The 22,428-nt window shown below is 40.3% G+C and overlaps 1 protein-coding gene across 1 annotated transcript in view; it reads left to right on the top strand.

The window, feature by feature from the left end:
- The window catches only part of LOC124804768 (FAD synthase-like), a 106,937-nt gene that overhangs the window by 51,629 nt on the left and 32,880 nt on the right, over positions 1-22,428 (top strand). Inside the window, exons 7-8 of the mRNA XM_047265090.1 lie at positions 10,112-10,200; positions 10,305-10,437. Of these exons, the coding sequence (XP_047121046.1) occupies positions 10,112-10,200; positions 10,305-10,437 (222 nt within the window). The remainder of the gene's footprint in view (positions 1-10,111; positions 10,201-10,304; positions 10,438-22,428) is intronic.

The following is a 22,428-nucleotide window of genomic DNA, read 5'->3' as shown; positions in this document are numbered from 1 at the left end:
CACCAACATAAACATATTTTTCTACTGTTCTACACAGAGGCAGATTACTAGGTTTTGATTAAAAATGTTTCTGCAGAACAGAAGCAGTTGTTCAGAAGAAATAACTTCAATTTTAAATTTATTTTGGTACTTAAGGTGGTTTTGAAAAAATGATTAAAGTTTTCAATCATGTAGAACTAAAATGCTGTAGAATGTCCACAGTTTGTGTTTTTTGTCAATAAAATGCCTTTGTGGCTACATATTGAACATATTATTAGAAGGTGCAGCCACAATGCCAAACTTCTCTCAGTCTTTGTATCCTCTCCTGAAGTGGATGGAGTTGATGTTCAAGTGTTCCACATGTGTTCTATTGGAGGGTAGACGTGAGGGTTTTGCTGGCCAGTGGAGTCCCTTAACGCCATGAAGGCAGTTCATATACACATATGCTGCATGAGAACGAGTGTAATTGATACAAAGGCGGTACCAGGAAGCTATTTCAAGAGAGGTAACAAGTAAGGCTGCAATGTGTCTGTGAAATGCCACTGTACTGGTAAAGTTCAATGAATCTGTACAAGAGGTGACTTTAATGTCACACCCAATAGGTCCCCACACTAATATTATAGGGATAATAAGATTGTGTGTCTTCAAAACCTTGGCGGACTGTGTCATCTCTCAGTGATGTTACCATACTGCAGACGGTGGTCATTTGAGGTAATACTGAACCCTAATTCATCATTGAAACTATTACCTGTCAGCATATACCGTCTCTTTTTGCTTTGGAAATTTGCTCCTCCTACTGTTATTTCTGTTTATATTACACCACTGTAGTTTTCAAAATAAATATATACTGTGAAATAAAAAGTTGGACTTTGTGCATAATAATCTGTTTTATTGGTTAAAACTGTAGACATTGGTCTTCTTACATTAGATCGTGATGAGGTTTCCTATCTCTTGATAAGTTTTTATCTTTCTGAAGCTCTAGTCATGATTAATCCCATCTCTGTATAAGTTTTTATCTTTCTGAAGCTCTAGTAATGACTGAGGGAGGTTGACACTGTCCTATTTATCCTCCGCCATGCACTGTACAGTGGCTAGCAGAGTATGTAGGTGTAGAACCTAGTAATTGTAGTGTACCAGTACTTAACAGTACTGAATATGGTGTTATCAACACTCTGGCTTGAGGCATTGCATATAAAACTATCAGGTACTTCATTAACAGTTGAATAATCTAACAGCCTATCAGGATTAGGCACATCATGTAATGTATGGTAGGAATCACTTTCACAGATACTCCTTACCTAATTTGTGGCAGTTGTAATGCAGCTGTTGAAGCCCAGGCAACTGACCAAAATTTTGCAACAATTATTTCACTAATAAAACAACTTTGGTCTGTGTGATACCGTCAACTTACCAAGCAAATTCAGTTGCTTATACTCCATCAAGTTCCACATCTTTCTCTGATATGTGATGGGTTATTGGTGAAAAACTCCATAGCGTCAGATAATTTTGAGCACTATGTCAACAAATTCGTGTCCTCCAGATAGCTGGATCATCCAAATGCAATTGTGACGTTGCTAAATCTGAAGGTTCCCTACATGGGTAAGGAGGAAATGAACAATTTCCTTTCCCTCCTCACTGGATGTGTGGCATATGAGTGGTTCATAGATATATTGAAGAGAGTAGTTTCTGTAACAATTCCAAATAAAATTTTCCACCTTTGATAAAATAAGTATTTTACAATAAGCTAGAACCTCTGGCTATTGTGTTAACTAGAATAGCAATACGAGAGTTCTGACAGCAGTCCACAAAGGAATGTACCTAAAATACAAACATGTTAGTAAAAGAATGAATGGCCTTTCAAACCATGATGCACAAATTTTAACACTAAAAGGTTTTTGTACTCAAATAAATGTCACATATAATTACGAACTATGCAGGAAAGTTAATCCAACAGCAATAGAGAGTTTTTTTAAACCTCATCAAGGAAGAAGGGTGGCAGGATGTTTATATGCCGATAACATAGATGACAAATATAATGCTTTCCTTAACACATTTCTCGTGCTCTTTGAGAGTTGCTTTCCATTAAAATGTTCTAAATGGGGTACTAGCAGTAAAAGGCAGCCCGGGTGGCTGACTAGTGGGGTAAGGATATCATGTAGATCAAAGCAGGAATTATATCAAAACATTAGAAGTAATCACAATCAATCTACAGTAGCCCATACAAATAGTACTGTTATTAGGAGGGCAAAGAATATGTGGTATGTAAATAGAGCAGCTAATTCACAGGATAAAATTAAAACCATATGGTTAGTTGTGAAGGAAGTGTCTGGTCAGCAGCACAAGGTTGATAATATAAAGTCAGTTCATAGTAAAAATATTTCTGTTACTGATAAATCAGATATATGTACAGTATTTAACAATTATTTTCTTAGCATTGCTGGTGAATTAAATAAAAATTTCGTTTCTATAGGGAATCATATAACTCTCTTGGCAAATGCCTTTCTGAGATTGATGTCTGAAATACTCCTCTGTGATACAGACAAGGGGGAGATTAAGTCAATAATTAAATCACTGAAGACTAAGGACTCTCATGGATATGATGGAATGCCTAGCAGAATATTAAAGTACTGTGCTGCACATGTTAACCCTGTTTTTAGCCATATTAGTAATTTTTCCTTTAGGAATGGTCAGTTTCCTTAAGTACTCAGTAGTAAAGCCACTTTATAAAAAGGGAGACAGGAATAATGTAGACAAAGGAAAAATGTAGACAATTGTAGACCTATTCCTATACCATCAGTGTTTGCTAAAGTTATTGAAAAGGCTGTGTATGTAAGGATAATTGATCATTTTGTGTCACTTGATTTGATATTAAATGTACAGTTCGGCTTTAGAAGTCATTTAACAACTGAAAATGCTATATTCTCTTTTCTCTGTCAGGTCCTGGATGGATTAAACAAAAGGTTTCATATGCTAGTCATATTTTTTGATTTACCTCAGGTGTTTGATTGTGTTGATCAAAAAATATTGCCCCAGAAATTGGACCATTGGGGAATACGAGGAGTTTCTCACAATTGGTTTCACCTCTTACCTTATCAACAGAGAGCAAAAGGTCATTATTCACGTTGTTGAGAATGGCTGTGATTGTGATGTGGGGTCTGAGCAGGGTACTGTCAGGTGGAAGGTGCCCCAGGGATCAGTGTTGGGGCCACTCCTGTTCCTTATTTATATAAATCATATGCCCTCTAGCATTACAGGTAACTCTAAAACATTTCTGTTTGCTGATGACACTAGCTTGGTAGTGAAGGATGTTGTGTACAATATTGACTCGGTTTCAAGTAGTGGAATTCATGACATAAGCTCATGGCTTGTAGAAAATAAACTAACACTAAATCACAGTAAGACTCAGTTTTTACAGTTTATAACACACCATTCAACAAAACCTGACATTTTAATTTCACAGAATGGGCGTATGATTAATGAAACTGAACAGTTCAGATTTCTAGTGGTTCAGATAGATAGTAAGCTGTCATGGAAAGCCCACATTCAGGATCTTGTTCAAAGACTTAATGCTGCCATTTTTACTATTCGAATGGTATCTGAAGTGAGTGATCGTTCAGCACGAAAATTAGTCTACTTTGCTTATTTTCATTTGCTTAAGGCATATGGTATTATATTTTGGGGTACCTATTCCCATTCTAAAAGGATATTTTTGGCTCAGAAACAGGCGATTCGGGCAATAAATTGTGTAAGATCACAAACCTCTTGTCGACCTCTGTTCACGAGTCTGGGTATTTTGACATTTGCCTCTCAATATATATATTCCTTACTGTCATTTCTTGTTAACAATATTAGGTTATTCCCAAGAACAAGCAGCTTTCACTCAGTTAATATTCGGCAGAAATAAAACCTGCATTTGGATCCGACTTCCGTAACTCTTGTGCAGAAAGGTGTGCAGTATTTTGCTGCATCCATTTTCAATAAGCTGCCAATAGAATCCAGTTGCTTTAAATCGAAACTGAAGAGTTTCCTCATGGGTCACTCCTTCTATTCTGTCGAAGAGTTCCTTGAAAAATTAGCTGATTCTCGTTGTATTGGTGACTCCGTTTACTTAAACTTATGGCTTGACTTTTTTCGGGTTCATAAATGTATTATTTTTATGTGTTACTACTTTTATGTTGTAATTTCATGTTCTGACACGTTCCATGACCTTTGAGATTTGCTCCTCAATTTGGTCCTATGGAACTTGATGTGTAAATAAATAAATAGAAAATCAACACCAGGCTTAAGCAGTTCTTGAAACAGCAGAAAAGAGAAGCTCTGAAGCTGTTCTGTGCCTTGTTCAAATGCAGCACTAACATGATGAGTGCATGGCAGAAAGTTAAAAAGATGTAGAAACCTAAATATGGCTACAACACTGGAGATAAAGTCACCAGCTGGATACAAGACTTTGCACACACAATTACTTCTCCGACTATTAACACTCAAGAAATTTCATTTGGTAGCATGGCAGGCGATCACTTTCTGTTCATCTTGAAAGAAATCAGGCTTGAAACAATGCCAAAGAGATGCTCAGAAGTTGTTCTTGCCTTGTTGTAATGCAGTGATAGCATCGTGAGAGCACTAAGGAACTTCCATTGGCAGTCAAGCAAAGACCACCTCCAGTTTTTACAACATTGGTTACCACACGCTTGTGCAAATACATCATCTGAAATATGGTGTTGTTGTGGTTATCCATCGAAGACTGGTTTGATGCAGCTTTCCATGTTACTCTATCTTCCGCAAGGCTCTTCATATCTGAATAACTGCTGCAACCTACATGCTTCAAGCCTGCTTACTGTATTCATCTTGTGGTCTCCCTCTATGATTTTTATCCCCAACATTTTCCTCCAGTACTAAATTGGCGATTCCTCGATGTTTTCAGAATGTGTCCTGTCAACTGATCCCTTCTTTTAGTGAGGATGTACCACAAATTTCTTTTCACATCAGTTCTATTCATTACCACCTTGTTAATTAGATGATCTACTGATCTAATCATCAACATTCTTCTGTAGCACCTACACTCCAGACAGATATCTAGCTGGCCACCGTGGCCGAGCGGTTCTAGGCACTTCAGTCTGGAACCGCGTTGCTGCTACGGTCGCAGGTTCGAATCCTGCCTCGGGCATGGATGCGTGTGATGTCCTTAGGTTAGTTAGGTTTAAGTAGTTCTAAGTAATGGGTCTGATGACCTCAGATGTTAAGTCCCATAGTGCTCAGAGCCATTTGAACAGATATCTACAGGAAAGTTTTCCTAATAACTGAATCTACATTTGATGTTAATAAATTTCTCTTCTTCTCCTTCCCATTGCCATTTTATTCATACGTTTTATATCTTCTCTGCTTTGGCCATGATAAGTTACTTTACTGCCCAAATAGCAAAATTCATCTACTACATTTAATTCCCTCGCCATCACCCTATTTAGTTCAACTATATCTCTATTATAACTATATTCTGTTATCCTGGATTTGATTTTGTTGATGTTCATCTTATATCTTCTTTTCAAGATGATGTCCATTCCATTCAACTGCTCAGGTGTTCTTTGCTGTCTCGGAAAGAATTACAATGTCATCGACAAACTTTCTTCTTACTGAACTTTAATTTCATCTCCAAATTTTTCTTTGGTTTCCTTTACTGTTTGCTCAATGGACAGATTGAATAATATCTGGGATAGGCTAAAACCCTGTCTCATTCCCTTATCAATCGCTGCTTTCCTTTTATGCTCCTTGACTCTTTATAACTGCCCTATGGTTTCTGTATATGTTGTAAATAGCCTTTCACTCCCTGTATTTTACTCCTGATACCTTCAGAATTTCAAAACATGTCATCCAATCAACATAGTGAAAAGCTTTCTCTAATTCTACAAATGCTATAAATGTATGTTTGCCTTTCTTTACCTTCTGTGGTGCATTATAGAGTCAGTACTGCCTTGTGTGTTTCTACATTTCTCTGAAATCCAAACTGATTTCGCCGAGATTAACTTCTACCAGTTTCTCTGTCCTTCTGTAAATAATTAGTGTTAGTGTTTTGCAACTATGATTTATTAAATGGATAGTGCAATAATACTCACTCCTGTTAGCACATGTTTCTTTGGAATTGGAGTTGTTACAACATATTTTCAGTTAAATGTGGCTTACAGAATAATCTCTTACGAAATAACTGCACAAATCATTGTACTCATAGTAAAGTAGGGAACAGATGAAGGCCATGCCATGTCCTTCATGCCGTTTTCTCTGTGCTATTGCATCAACAAAACTCTGAAAATGGAGTATTAAACTGCAAATGGAATGGAGGCTGGAAGACAACTAGTTACTTTTTAGCACTTAGATTGCTTCAGATAGGAATTGACAGTTTTGTTACATTCATTTGGTGCAGATTGTTCATCAGTTTTTTGTGATATCTCAACTGTGAACGATGGTGTACAAAATCATGTACTAATGCATAAGCTATGCTGTCTTAGAATCCCAGTTACTTTTATCACAGGTATATATCACCTGCTTCACATTTGATGAGTGTAAATTTGGTTATGCAATGAGATGAATGTCCCATACAGTATATAGCAAGACCTCCATCTAAGGACAGTCTTCAGCTCAGTATTTTACACCATATGTACTGCCTGTATTGAAAGTTCTTGCTGGCAACTGTTGAACTAGTACATATGCAGACAAAATATTCCTCTACTCAGTGACTGTGCCTTTCCAGGATATATGCAAATGCAGTGGCCAGATCCTATTAAAATATTTTCTAATGTGTTGAAGTAACTATAAACTATTTGCTTTTAGCAACTTCTGGAGTTCTGAGTTCCATACAGAATACTCACCCGCTCCCTGTCCAGAAGATATGCCAGTGGTTACAGTAGAGCAGTGGCCATCATGAAAACTTCTCAGTTCATCAGGCACATGGGACGGAATAAGATCCTATTTCTATTTGAAACAATAGGTGCATTGTCATCTCTCAACACCTCCAGCATCTTATGAACATTATGCAAAAGATGGTTGGTTTACAAGGATATGGTACTTTCATGAGACAGGTGCTTTGGGAAATCTTGTGTGTTAACCAGTCGACCAAGGCAGACAACAAAATGGATAAGTGGATTACCCTGTAGAATGTGTGACACAAATTAAGTACTTCATCTCAATTTTAGTGCATCTGACCACATCCCTAAACTGAAAGTTAGGGATATAAATCATGGAAAGAAAAGTTGGAAGAAACATAGTGGAACTGAGATCCAATGCTATACTCTGCAGTATGTTGCAGAACAGTGCAGTGTACAGTGCACATGTGATAGTTGGCATCTAATGTCATATCATTAGGATACACTTCCATCATGGTAACTTCCTCAATCACCTCTGCAGGATAAGTCATCAGGAACTCCTCAACAGTTTCACATGACTCAACTTCAGAAGGTGATTTAAAAAACATATTCCTTTTGTGTGAGCTATTGAAACCAGCAAGTTACTTTATGCTAGATACTAAGCAAGCTTAAACAACTACTACTCCCAAGTGTCGCCACTATCTTCCCATCAGAACGTGCTGCAATTTAGAGGATGGTCATGGACTTTTAAAGAGATTATAAATTATAAACATAGTTGAGAGTCTATTACCATGGAGAGCTTTTATGCTACCTTATGGACTATCTGGCAGTTGATAGTGCCATATGGAACTACAATGATGGGTTGTTATGACCAGCTTTCAGCAATTATATGCTCTGTGCATTCTTTTGTTTTCCTAATTAACAGATGTACCACCTGTGTAATAAGGTGTTGGCTACATGGTATATACAGAAAACACCAATAAAAGAAGTAAATACTTGAAATGTTTGATTAGTATAAGATCACTATATCTCAATCGCACAGGTTTAGGTTGCAAACTGGAAATTAATGTTTTAATAGGTATTTATCAAGGTACCGCTCAGCATGCACTGTGTTCCAAATGAGATACAGACTCACAACTTTTTTGGATGTCATGTCGCACCACACTGTGACATTTGTGTGATGTTGGCTTTGTTCAACAACTACCTTTGGATTCTCTGATGCCCGATATTGACTACTGTGCTGGAGACCAAACCTCCCAACATGAAACACAACTTCAACTGACCATAGGAGATTGCCAAAAATATTTGACAAATCTACATGCCTAGCAAGAATCATCTCCCAGTATTCCAACTTACGATCACAGTCTTTGCAAGCTATCTTTCTTTACGATTTTTGTGGACTTTGAATGAGTATTTTCTGAACCATCTGCACATCCTCCTCCATCCTGGATGCTGAGGGTCGACTGCTTCTCTTAATATTTGGTACAGAAGCTGTGTCCAGTAGGTCTGACTGGAAATTTCTTATGGTCTTTGGACCAACCAAGGCACGAGATCATTTCGCACTTTGCTACCATCTCTTACTTGTACCATGGATCACCATACTTTGTATCTGTATGCCAGCTGAGCCTGCTCATGCAAAGTTAGAGATTGCACCATGGTCTGCCTCAGATATCTGCAATGACATAAATGAGATTCATGATCCAATCACATTAACATAACCATCACCTATGTTTGATGTCAGTGTGCAATAGTCATTCACGAATGGCCGGTGCCAGCACTAGCATGACGGCATGCAAAAAGCATCTGGGGACACGGAAAGCAGTGCAGTTGTTGTTGTAATGTGGAAATGGAGTCATTTATCCGACACCCAAAAGAGCCTGATCATTGGCTTTTTGACCAAGGGTGAATGAATTTGTGAAATGGCTAAGTTTGTAAACTGTTTGTGTGTCACCGTAGTTGAAATATACTGTGCATGGCAAAATGATGCGATCCAAAACTGGCGCTGAGGCAGGTGTGGTGTGCATGGGCCATAGAAGAAAGGGGTCAAGGACAGTTGTGGAGATGTTTACAGGCAGATAGACATGACTTTTGATAGTCCAGATGAACCAAGGGGCTACCAAAAGTGTCTCCTAATGGTCGTTCAGCGAACATTGCTGTGTATGGGTTTCCACAGCAGATGCCTGCTTCACTGATTCATGCACTCAAGTCGACTGCTGTTTGTCAGCTGCAACTGAACATGCACTGAATGATGACTGATTGCCTTTCCATGTGAATCATGTTTTATGCACCAAGCAAACATTCTGCAACAATCATTGGAAGAGTTTTCTGGCATTCGCTGTGTGATCTCATCAATCTGGAAGGCACAGTAAATCAGCATCGAACTGCATCTGTCCTTGGGTATCATGTCCACCCGTACATGCAGTTTGTCTTTTCTCAGCGCAATGGCATCTATCACCAGGACAAAGCAGCATGTTGCACAGTTTGCAGTGTGCATGTGTGGCTTGAAGAGTACCAGGATAAGTTTCCTGTGTTCCCATGGCCACCAAACTCACCGGATTTAAAGCAAACCGAGAAACTGTGGGAACCCATTTCAATCAGGCTGTTCACACCATGGATCCTCAACTGCTCAACTGAGAAATTAGTGCAACTGGCCACTGCACTGAAGTTGGCATAGCTCCACATCCCTGTCAGTAACTTCCAGAAATTATTGACTCATTTCATGCACTTCTTGTAGCAGTCCACACTGCAAAAAGTGGTTATTCAGGCTTCTGACTGGTATTCATGTTAATGTTACCAGACAGTGCATAACATAATAAATTCTACCGTTGTAAAGAACAGAATCTTTTTTGTTTACTACCCTGCCATACGTGAGGATAGTAACTTAAGCAAGATTGAAGCCAATTGTTTTCCCCATCAAAGTCCAGTTTCATCTGAATTAGGACATCATCTCTAATGGCTTCAAAGTTCTCTGGACACTAAAATATAATGTTTCTTTTTTGGATAATCTGTCCCTTTCAAATATGTTATTACATTTCCACATTACTCAGTGAATGAAAATCTATTTAAACTGGGTCATAATGTGATAATGGTTCTTAATGCTTGTTGCGTGAATGTTTTCTTTTTAAATGCCCTAAAGGTAAACATTATGTATCAGAGAATCCAACATTGATTGTGTTAAAATATGAATGCTATGAATAGAATATCCTTGATAAATCTTCTGTTTAAGAAATGTGATTGTTATACATCCATACAACATTAATAATTACTTTATTACTTTTCAGCTATTACAGTTTACTAGTTACTGTGGAATCTGACGTAGAAAAGGATGCTGAGGAGGCTTACAATATGCTGAAGTCATTATTGGGAGAAGGTGCTGTATCTCGTCATCTATTCAGTGCATTTTATCAGGTTTTATATAAATTTGATGGATTTCCATATTGTACCTGTTACTGATACTACTTCGTTTTGTTCCAGATATTATAGTACCCTATGACAAGTGCCCACTGGATGAAACATATAGAAAAATAGAACAAGCAGTGGCCCGTGGAGACATGGCAACAGTGCGAGAAGCGTTCCGTTATGTAACATCATTATGTCAAAAGTACAAGTTAGTATCAGCCCTAACTGTTCACTAATTGGAAGTACATCAAGTTCACAGTGAGACTCAGACATAAAATAATGTGAAGCTCTGGAAGCCTTTTATTAGTATTTTCCTTGAAAATATCTTGTGTAGTTTATTATTATTTCCTCCCTTTCTGGTGCATTTGAAGTGACCTGCATTTTCACATAAGAATAAAATGGTGTGTTATGCCTGACATTTAGCTATTTCACTTGCTTTCTAGTGATGTCCCAGTAATGCTTCTCTTAGGTATATTTTAACATTCCCTTTTTTGAGTGTATTTGAAACATGTTCTGGGTGAACACAAGTTTCATTGGTGGCAGAGATCATTCTGTTTTACAAAATTTTCTACTTAGCTGTTTTCACTGCGGCATATGGCACATTACACCACTGTTAGGTACCCTTCATCCTATGAACTCCCAGCCTGATATCATCCTATGTCCTGTTCTCAAGATATATTGCACATCCTGTTGTTGCCAGTTCAGGCCAAAGAAACTGGTACACCTGCCTAAGATCATGTAGGTCTCACAAGTGGGGGAAAGAAATACAGTAGAAGAAGAATGGGTAGCTTTGAGAGATGAAATAGTGAAGGCAGCAGAGGATCAAGCAGGTAAAAAGATGAGGGCTGTTAGAACTCCTTGGGTAACAGAATTTAATTGATGAAAGGAGAAAATATAAAAATGCAGTAAATGAAGCAGGCAGAAAGCAATAAAAACATCTCAAAAATGAGATCGACAGGAAGTGCAAAATGTTTAAGCAGGGATGGCTAGAGGACAGATGTAAGGATGTAGAAGCATGTAAGAGAGATACTGCCTATAGGTAAATTAAAGAGTCCTTTGGAGAGAAGAGAACCACTTGTATGAATATCAAGACCTCAGACGGAAACCCAGTTCTAAGCAAAGAAGGGAAAGCAGAAAGGTGGAAGGAGTATATAGAGGGTCTATACAAGGGCGATGTACTTGAGAACAATATTATGGAAATGGAAGAGGATGTAGATGAAGATGAAATGGGAGAAACGATATTGCGTGAAGAGTATGACAGAGCACTGAAAGACCTAAGTTGAAAAACGGCCCCAGGAGTAGACAACATTCCATTAGAACCACTGATGGCCTGACAAAACTCTACCATCTGGTGAGCAAGATGTATGAGACAAGTGAAATACCCACAGACTTTAAGAAGAATATAATAATTTCAATCCCAAAGAAAGCAGGTGTTCAGGTGTTGACAGATGTGAAAATTACCAAACTATCAGTTTAATAAGTCATGGCTTCAAAATACTAACACAGATTCTTTACAGGCAAATGGAAAAACTGGTATAAGCTGACCTCGGGGAGATCAGTTTGGATTCCGTAGAAATGTTGGAACATGTGAGACAATACCAACCCTACGACTTATCTTAGAAGATAGATTAAGGAAAGGCAAACCTATGTTTCTAGCATTTGTAGACTTAGAGAATGCTTTTGACGATTTGACTGGAATACTCTCTCTCAAATTCTTAAGGTGGCAGGGGTAAAATACAGGGAGCGAAATGCTATTTACAGTTTGTACAGAAACCAGATGGCAGTTATAAGAGTTTGAGGGGCATGAAAGGGAAGCAGTGGTTGGGAAGGGAGTGGGACAGGGTTGTAGCCTATCCCAGACGTTATTCAATCAGTATATTGAGCAAGCAGTAAAGGAAACAAAAGGAAAATTCAGAGTAGGAATTAAAATCTACAGAGAAGAAATAAAAACTTTGAGGTTCGCCAATGATATTGTAATTCTGTCAAGAGACGGCAAAGGACTTGGAAGAGCAATTGAACTGAATGGACAGTGTCTTAAAAGGAGGATATAAGATGAACATCAACAAAAGCAAAATGAGGATAATGGAATGTAGCTGAATTAAATCAGGCGATGCTGAGGGAATTAGTCTAGGAAATGAGACACTTAAAGTAGTAAATGAGTTTTGCTATTTAGGGATCAAAATAACTGATGATGGTCGCGGTAGAGAGGATATAAAATGTAGACTGGCAATGGCAAGGAAAGCGTTTCTGAAGAAGAGAATTTTGCTAACATCGAGTATAAATTTAAGTGTCACGAAGTCGTTTCTGAAAGTATTTGTATGGAGTGTAGCCATGTATGGAAATGAAATGTGGACGATAAATAGTTTAGACAAGAAGAGAATAGAAGCTTTTGAAATGGGGTGCTACAGAAGAATGCTAAGATTAGATAGGTAGATAACATAACTAATGAGGAGGTATTGAATAGAATTGGGGAGAAGAGAAATTTGTGGCACAACTTGACTAGAAGAAGGGATTGGTTGGTAGGACTTCTTCTGAGACACCAAGGGATCACCAATTTAGTACTGGAGGGCAGCACAGAGGGTAAAAATCATAGAGGGAGAACAAGAGATGAATACACTAAGCAGATTCAGAAGGATGTAGGTTGCAGTAGGTACTGGGAGATGAAGAAGCTTGCACAGGATAGAGTAGCATGGAGAGCTGCATCAAACCAGTCTCTGGACTGAAGACCACAACAACAACCCACGAGCACGCAGAAGTGGTGCAGCACGATGTGGCATGGACTCGACTAATGGCTGAAGTAGTGCTGGAGAGAATTTACGCAACGGATCCTGCAGGGCTGTCCATAAATCCATAAGAGTATGAGGAGGGGGGGAGGGGGGGTCGAGGTCTCTTTAGCTCGTTGCGTGGCATCCCAGATATGCTCAACAACGTTCATGTCTGGGGAGTTTGGTGGTGAGCAGAAGTGTTTAAACTCAGAAGAGTGTTCCTGGAGCCACTCTGTAACAATTCTGGATGTGAGGGGTGTTGCATTGCCCTGTTGGAATTGCCCAAATCTGCCAGAATGCACAATTCACATGAATTGATTCAGGTGATCAGACAGGATGCTTACATATGTGTCACCTATCAGAGTTGTATCTAGACATATCAGGGGTCCCACATCACTCCAACTGCACATACTGCATACTATTACAGAGTCTCTACCAGCTTGAACATTCCCCTGCTGACATGCAGGGTCCATGGATTCATGAGGTTGTCTCCATACCCGTACACATCCATGTGCTCGATACAATTCGAAATGAGTCTCATCCAACCAGGCAACATGTTTCCACTCATCAACAGTCCAATGTTGGTGTTGACAGGCCCAGATGAGGTGTAAAGCTTTGTGTCATGCAGTCCTCAAGGGTACACAAGTGGGCCTTTGGCTCCAAAAGCCCATATTGATGATGTTTTGTGGAATGGTTCACAAACTGACACTTGTTGATCGCCGAGCATTGAAATCTGTAGTAATTTGGGGAAGGGTTGCAATTCTGTCACAATGAATGATTCTCCTCAGAAGTTGTCGGTCCCGTTCTTGCAGCATCTTCTTCCGGCTGCACTGATGTCTGAGATTTGATGTTTTGCCAGATTCGTGATATTCACAGTTCACTCATGAAATGGTCGTACAGGAAAATCCCCACTTCATCACTACCTCAGAGTTGCTGTGTCCCATTGATTGTGCACTGACTATAACAGCACGTTCGCATTCACTTTAATCTTGATAACCTGCCATTATAGTAGCAGTAATCAATCTAACAACTGCACCAGGCACTTGTTGTCTTATATAGGTATTGCTGACTGCAGTGACGTATTCTGCCTGTTTGCATATCTCTGTGTTTGAATAGACATTCCTATACCAGTTTCTTTGGTGCTTCAGTGTATTATACAAAAAATGGTTCAAATGGCTCTGAGCACTATGGGACTTAACATCTGAGGTCATCAGTCCCCTAGAACTTAGAACTACTTAAACCTAACTAACCTAAGGACAGCACACACATCCACGCCCGAGGCAGGATTCGAACCTGCGACCATAGCGGTCGCGCGGTACCAGACTGAAGCGCCTAGAACCGCTCGGCCACAACAGCCGGCTCAGTGTATTATACCCTCAGTTTTGCTAATGTACAGTAATTTCACTCCTTGATTCACATTTCTTGTACAGTTGTGTTAGACATACTGCACAGTAAATTGACGTTCCAGACCATGGTAATCTGGTAGGTCAGATGTATTCAGTCAATATGCGTACTGTTCACTAAATGGCAAAAGTTACTTTCCATGCTAGAGCACATATTGGAATACGTAGAGCAGATACGTAAGTACATAGTTAAAAACTAAACATTATGTATACACAATATCTGTGAATCTAGACATTACTTTATCAGCTTGACTCTTATTTAATATTTTGATTTGTATTTAATAAATTTTATTTTTATGAAATTTTGGTACCCTTGGAACTTTAGTAATTTTGTTATTTGTTAAAGCGAAACATGATTGGTGGAACGCTTGGCAACTGGTACTAAATTTGCTGTTTTTCATTTTCTGTCATAGTTATGGTCCCCCTGTAATTTATTAATACCTAGTTCTGACCACAGTGTTCATACTGAAACTATTACCTGTAGATGTGAAAGGAAAATTTCTCATAAACAATAAAGGGAAAGATAACAAGAACTCATAATGAGTAAGAAAATAGAAATACGGGTAAGCTACTATGAACAGCATAGTTAACGCATTATTGTAGCCAAGATACCAGTAGACATGAGGAACATGCCTACCACAATTGTACCGGTGTGTATGTCAACTAGCTCTGCAGATGATGAATAGATTGAAGAGATGTGTGATGAGATAAAAGAAGTTGTTCAGATAATTAAATGAGATGAAAATTTAATTATGACTGGAATTCAATAGTACAAAAAGGAAGAAAAGGAAAACTAATAGGTGAATATGGACTGGGGGAAAGAAATGAAAAAGGAAGCCGCCTGGTACAGTTCTGCACAGAGCATAATTTAATTATTGCTAACACTTGGTTTAATAATCTTAAAACAACGTTGTATACTTGGAAGAGATTTGGTGACATGGAAAGGCTTCAGATTGGTTATGTAATGGTTAAACCGAAGTTTAGGAACCAAATTTTAAATTGTAGAACATTTCCAGTGCCAGACATGGACTCTGACCACAATTTATTGATTGTGGGCAGTAATTTTAAAACTGAAGAAATTTCGAAAAGTTAGATGGGACCTCGATAAGTTGAAAGAACCACAGATTGTTGAGAGTTTCAGAGAGAGCTTTAGGCAACAGTTGACTAGAACAGGGGAAAGGAATACAGTAAAAGACTAATGGGTAGCAACTAGAGATGAAATGGTGAAGGCAGCATAGGTTCAAGTAGGTAAAACACAGGGATACTAAATTTAATTGATGAAAGGAGAAAATTTCAAAATGCAGCAAATGAAACAAGCAAAAGGGAATATAAACATCTAAAAATTGAGATTGGCAAGACGTGGAAAATGGGTAAGCAGGAATGGCTCGACGACAAATGTAAAGACTTAGAAGCATATTTCATTAGACAAAAGATAGATATCACATACAGGAAATTAAAGAGGCCTTTGGGGAAAAGCTCAGTTGGAAAACCAGTCTAAGCAAAGAAGGGAAAGCTGAAAGGTGAAAGGAGTACGTAGAGGGTCTATACGAGGCAGATGAACTTGAAGGCAATATTATAGAAATGGAAGTGGACATAGATGAAGATGAGAGGGAAGATATAATATTGCAAGAATGATTTGACAGAGCTCAGAAAGATCTAAGTCGAAACAAGGTGCCGGGAGTATGTGATACACCGCCAGAATTACTGATAGCCTTGGGAGAGCCACCCGTGGCAGAAATCTTTCATCTGGTGTGCACGATGTATGAGCCAGGCGAAATAATCTCATACTTCAAGAAGAATGTAGTACTCATTCCAAAGAAAGCAGTTGCTGACAGATGTGAAAATTAATGAACTATTAGTTTAATAAGTCATGGTTGCAAAATACTAACACAGATTCTTTAAAGAAGAATGGAAGAGCTGGTAGAAGCAGACTGTGGGGAAGATCAGTTGGAGAAATGTAGGAACACTGACACAATACTGACGCTGCAGCCTATCTTAGAAGATAAGTTAAGAAAAGGGAAACTACATTTATAGCATTTGTAGACTTAGAGAAAGCTTTTGACAGTGTTGACTGGAATACTCTCTTTGAAATTCTGGAGGTATTGGGGGTAAAATACAGGGAGTGAAAGGCTATTTACAACTTGTACAGAAACCAGATGGCAGTTACAAGAGTTGAGGGATATGAGAGGGAGACAGTGGTTGAGAAGGGAGTGAGACAGGGTTACAGCCTATCCCCAATGTTGTTCAATCTGTACATTAAACAGGCAGTAAAGGAAGTAAAAGAAAAATTTGGAATAGAAATTAAATTCAGATGCAAGAAATGAAAACTTCTAGGTGTGCCAATGACATTGTAATTCTGTCAGAGACAGCAAAGGACTTGGAGGAGCAGTTGAATGGAATGGACTGTCTTGAAAGGAGGATATAAGATGAACATCAACAAAAGCAAAACAGAGATAATGGTATGCAGTCAAATGAAATCAAGTCATGCTAAGGGAAACAGATTAGGAAATGTAGACCCTTAAAGTAGTGGATAGTTTTGTTACTTGGGCAGCAAAATAATTGATGATGACTGAACTAGAAAGAATTTAAAACGTAGACTGGCAATCACAAAAAAATAAATTAATTAATTGATAAATAAATAAAAATAAAGCATTTCTGAAGAAGAGAAATATATCAAATATAGATTTAAGTGTTAGAAAATCTTTTCTGAAGGTCTTTCAAAATGTGGTATTACAGACGAATGTTGAAGATTAGGTGGGTTGACCATATGAGTTCATTCATAATACAAAAATTTCTAAGTGGAATACAAACAGCAAACTGAGACCACCCCCTCCCCCCCACCCTCTCTCTCCCCCCACTCTCTCTCTCTCTCTCTCTCTCTCTCTCTCTCTCTCTCTCTCTCTCTCTCTCTCTCTCTCTCTCTCCCCCCCCCCTCCTTCTCCCTCTCCCTCTCCCCCTTCCTATCCCCCTCCCCTTCCCCCTCCCTCTCACCCTCCCCTCCCTGTCCCCTCCCCCTCCCATTCCCCCTCCCCTGCCCCTCCCCTACCCCCTACCCCTCCCGTTCACCCTCCTCCTCCCCTCCCCTCCCCTCCCCTCTCCCCTGCCCCCCCTCCCCTTCTGCCTTCTCCCCCATGTGGTGTGTGTGGGGGGGGAGGGGGGGGGGGAGTGATGACCTGGTTCTGTAGAGTGCTTTAATAGCTGTTATCATTAAAACAGATGATGTGTTATTTTTCAAATGCACTTGCTATATAATCTGCTTTACACTTTAAAAATGCTGATAATTGGCATCTTACATAATTTTTAAAAGAGTCACTATTTTCTAAATTTCTCCTCCTTTCCCACTACTCAGTTGCAGTTCATTATTACTGCATCCACATTTTTTAATATAAGAATAATGGAAATTCGTGGATGGAGAAATGTGTAAAATAGGGGGAAGACCCGCTTATAGTGGAGTGATGTGTGGCACATACACACATACAACAGAAAACTTTATTCACACTAGCTTTCGATCTCTTGCTCTTTTTCTACAAAAGTAAATACTTTTCACGCACACAAAAACACACAGACATCCAAAAGCATACTCCCGCACCCACAGCGAGGCTGATTACTGACTGTTCATTGTTAAGATCAGTTGCCTGGGCTAATGATTTGGGAAGGAGTGAGGAACAATGCATGAGACAAGGTGGGGGTAGCAGGATAGTGCAAGGCAGGTGTTTTGACAAAAGATTCAGTGGCTGCACAAGAAGACAAAAGGACTTCAGAAAGTAGAGCATATAAGAGATATAGAGAGAGGAGATGGGGGAATAGGAGAGGAAGGGGGAGATGAGGAGGGAGACAGGAAGGAAAGAGAGAAGGGGAGAGGGGTGGGTAAGTGCTTGAGAGAGGGGCTGACTGAGGAATTTTTGGGGGGGGGGGGGGGGGGGGGGGTGAGAGAGAGAGAGAGAGAGAGAGAGAGAGAGAGAACCTCCACATGTGTGGTGGGAGGGGGGGGGGATGATGGTAGGAGAAGGCAATGGTAATGAATAGTAGGAGAAGGTAATATATGATGTGGATGAGAAAGGAGTAGTGTGGACAGAAGATAGGATAGAAAGTGTAAAATGAATCAGTAGGAAACTAGTTAGTGGAGATTAAGGCCAAAGAGAATGTGAGAGTGCATGATATGCTGGAGAGACAATTCACACATCTGTACATCAGAGAAACTTGTGTAGGAAGGGAGTATACAATGGCCTGCATAGTGAAGCAGTTGTTGAAGTCACTTTTCATGGTGCCCAACATGATCAGCAACTGGATGTTGAAATTTACAATTTGTCACAGTTAGGCAGTGGCCTGTTAAGCGAATAGACAGTTACTTACTTGTTGTGCCCACATGGAATGCCTCAAAGGAATTGCAACACAGCTGATATATAACATTAACAATGTAGGAAAAGACAGAGTGCTACTTGCCGTAAAGAAGACATGTCAAGTTGCAGACAGGCACAGTTAAAAGACACGTACACAATGCTTTTGACCACAACCTTCATGTATAAAAGATACACACACACACACACACACACACACACACACAAAGCAAGCACACCTCACACAAACATGACCACCAACTCAAGCATCTTGGGCCAGAATACAGCTATCACATGGGATACAAGCAGTAATCTAAATGGGATGGGGAAGAGGAAGGGATAGTTGTGTATGGGTGGGTAGAGAGACAAATGCTGTATGGCGGAGTATGCATGGTCTATGCTGTCAACAGGCACAGGGTCAGTAGGTTGTGGATCAGGGAAGTGGAGAAAAAAGCAGCAAAAAAGGAAAAGGATCAGAGAAGGACAGATATATGCATTGGCAGAGGACTGCAAATAAACAAGGTGGGAGATGAGAATGGGGCGGAGATGAGAGGACACAGGTGGTGGAAACTGTTGGGTAGAGGGTGTGGAGACAGTATCTTACTGTAGGTTGAGGCTGGGATAATTATGGGAGCAGAGAATGTGTTGTAAGGATAACTCCCATCTGTGCAGTTCAGAAAAGCTGGTGGTGGAGGGAAGGACCCAGATGGCTCGGGTAGTGAAGCAGCCATTGAAATCAAATGTCTGATGTTCAGCTGCATGTTGTGCCACAGGGTGGTGGCCATTCATCCTGACAGACAGCTGGTTGGTAGTTACACCAATATAAAAAGCAGTGCAGTGATTGCAGCAGAACTGGTGATTGACATGGCTGCTTTCATGGGTGGCCCAGCCACTGATGGGGTTGGATAAACCTGTGGCAGGACTGGAATAGGAAAGAGGGGGTGGGGGGGGGGGGGGGATTGGGCATGTTTTGTACCTGGGTCTTCCACAGGGATATGATCCTTGCAGCAAGGGGTTGTGATTGGAAGTGACGAAGGGATGGGCTAGGATCTTGTGAGGGGTGGGAGTATCTTGGGTAGGATGTTCCTCATTTCAGGGCACGATGATAGGTGATCAAAGTCCTGGCGAAGGGTGTGGTTCAGTTGTTGCAGTCCAGGGTGGTACTGGTGGAGGGGGCACTCCTTTGTGGCTGGTTCTTGGAAGTGGTGGAGGATTGGGGGTGTTAAGGTAGATGGCATGGGAGATCTGTTTGTGGACTAGGTCTGGGGAATAGTGCCTGTCTATGAAGGCCATGGGGAGACCTTCAGCATACTGAGCAAGGGAGTTTTTGTCAGTGAAGATACGCTGTCCCCAGGTGGCCAGGCATTATGGGAGAGATATTTTGATGTGAAAGGCAGGTACTGCTTGTGGTTGATGGGTTTAATGTGAGCAGAGGTGCAGATGGAGCCATCAGAGAGTAGGAGATCAACATCAAGGAAGATGGCATGTGGTCCTCTTCAACCCAGTGTGCCATCTCCTCTCTGATGGTTCCATCTGCACCTCTATCCACATTAAACTCACCAACAACCAGCAATACCTGCATTTTGCCAACTGTCATCCCTTTCACCAGGAATGGAATAGGGATGGAGAAGAAATTCTATAGGTTCGGTGGACACTAGAATACTTCCTTATGTGATGTGCTTAGGATATTTCGCATTTCATGGTGTGATGAGAAGTAATCAAAGCACTGATGAAGAATGGGATTGAGCCTTTCAAGGTCAGGCTGATATTTGGTGAACAGTAGCTGGTTAACAAGTTTACTGGTGTCAGAGTAGGAGATGGATTTAAGGATGAGCTGGATAGAAAATTTTCAGCAAAGGCTGTGATCAAATTATTGGTGTATTTCAATATCTCCTGTTTTCCACTGCACATGCAATGTCCATGGTTGATGAGACTGTAAGGAAGAGACTTTTTGATATGAAACGAGTGACAGCTGCCAAAGTGGGTGGTGCACTTGATATGGACAGATGTATTTATGGAGCCATCTGAAATGTGGGAATTGACATCTAGAAAGGTCTCCCTCCCTCTCTCCCTCCGAATGTGTCATAAAACATAGTTTCGTGTTTGTCAGTGGCTAAGTGCCACACTGTGGATCCAAAGATTTGGGGTTTGATCCATGGTCATCCTAGGATTTTTATCTACGAGGGTCACTCCAAAAGAAATGCACACTATTTTTGTAAAAATACAGTTTCCATGAAAGTTTTACAGTGTGTAGATACATCCTTCCCGCTTGTTTTCAAACTTAGTTCAACCTGTTGCCGTGAGTGGCACTGTCACAGCATATCTTCAAGATGGCTGCTACACTTGACGTTCATCAGAAGCAATGTGCTGTCATAGAATTCCTATGCTGTGAAAACGAGACAGTAGGAAACATCCACAAGAGATTGAAAAAGGTGTATGGAGATGCTGCTGTTGATCGCAGTACAGTTAGTTGGTGGGCAAGCAGGTTACGTGATGAAAGCGGGCACGGCAATATTGAGGATTGTCCTCACAGTGGCAGGCCTCGTACTGCACGCACTCCAGACAATGTGCAGAGAGTTAACGAATTGGTGACTGCTGACAGACGCATCACAGTGAACGAATTGTCACACTACGTTGGGATAGGGGAAGGAAGTGTTTGCAGAATACTGAAAGTGTTGGCGTTAAAAAAGGTTTGTGCCAGGTGGATTCCCAGGATGTTGACAGTGGCTTACAAAGGAACAAGATAAATTGTATGCAGCGAACTTTTGGAACAGTATGAGAATGGTGGAGATGAATTTCTTGGAAGAATTGTGACAGGTGATGAAACGTGGCTCCATCATTCTCACCAAAGACAAAGAGGCAATCAGTGGAGTGGCTTCATGCAAATTCACCCAAGAAAAAAAAATTGAAAACCACCATAAATTCTGATGTGTATGTGACAACACTGAAGAAACTTCAAGCTCGACTGAGTCATGTTCGACCGCATCGGCAAAAGCAGGATGTTTTGCTGTTGCATGGCAATGCACAGGCACATGTCTGTCAAAAAACCATGGAAGCGATCACAAAACTCGGGTGGACAACACTGAAACGCCCACCTTACAGTCTTGACCTGGCTCCACCTGACTGTCATCTCTTTGGGAAACTGGAAGACTCTCTTCGTGGAACAAGGTTTGAGGGTTGGGGTTGGATTCTTTGGGGAAGGAAACCAGACAGTGAGGTCATCGGTCTCATCGGATTAGGGAAGGAAGTCGGCCGTGCCCTTTCTAAGGAACCATCCTGGCATTTGCCTGGAGCGATTTAGGGAAATCACGGAAAACCTAAATCAGGATGGCCGGACGTGGGATTGAACCGTCGTCCTCCCGAATGCGAGTCCAGTGTCTATCCACTGCACCACCTCACTCGGTGAATAAGGTTTGAAGATGATGACTCCCTTGTGCACGGTGCCAAACAGTGGCTCCAATAGGTTGGTCCAGAATTTTACCGTGCGGGTATACAGGCGCTGGTTCCAAGATGATGTAAGGCAGTTGAGAGGGATGGAAATTATGTAGAGAAATGAAAATATTGTTCCTACAGGATGTATCTACACACTGTAAAACTTTTAAACATGTAGAATGAAAGATGGATTTAAAAAAAAAAAAAAAAAATATGGCGTGCACTTCTTTTGGAGTGACCCTCGTATCACTTATAATTTCTT

The sequence above is a fragment of the Schistocerca piceifrons genome, chromosome 1 (assembly GCF_021461385.2).
Source record: "Schistocerca piceifrons isolate TAMUIC-IGC-003096 chromosome 1, iqSchPice1.1, whole genome shotgun sequence".
Lineage (NCBI taxonomy): Eukaryota > Metazoa > Arthropoda > Insecta > Orthoptera > Acrididae > Schistocerca > Schistocerca piceifrons.
The sequence above is the reverse complement of the archived record's forward strand: the minus strand, read 5'-3'. Positions and strand labels throughout refer to the sequence as shown.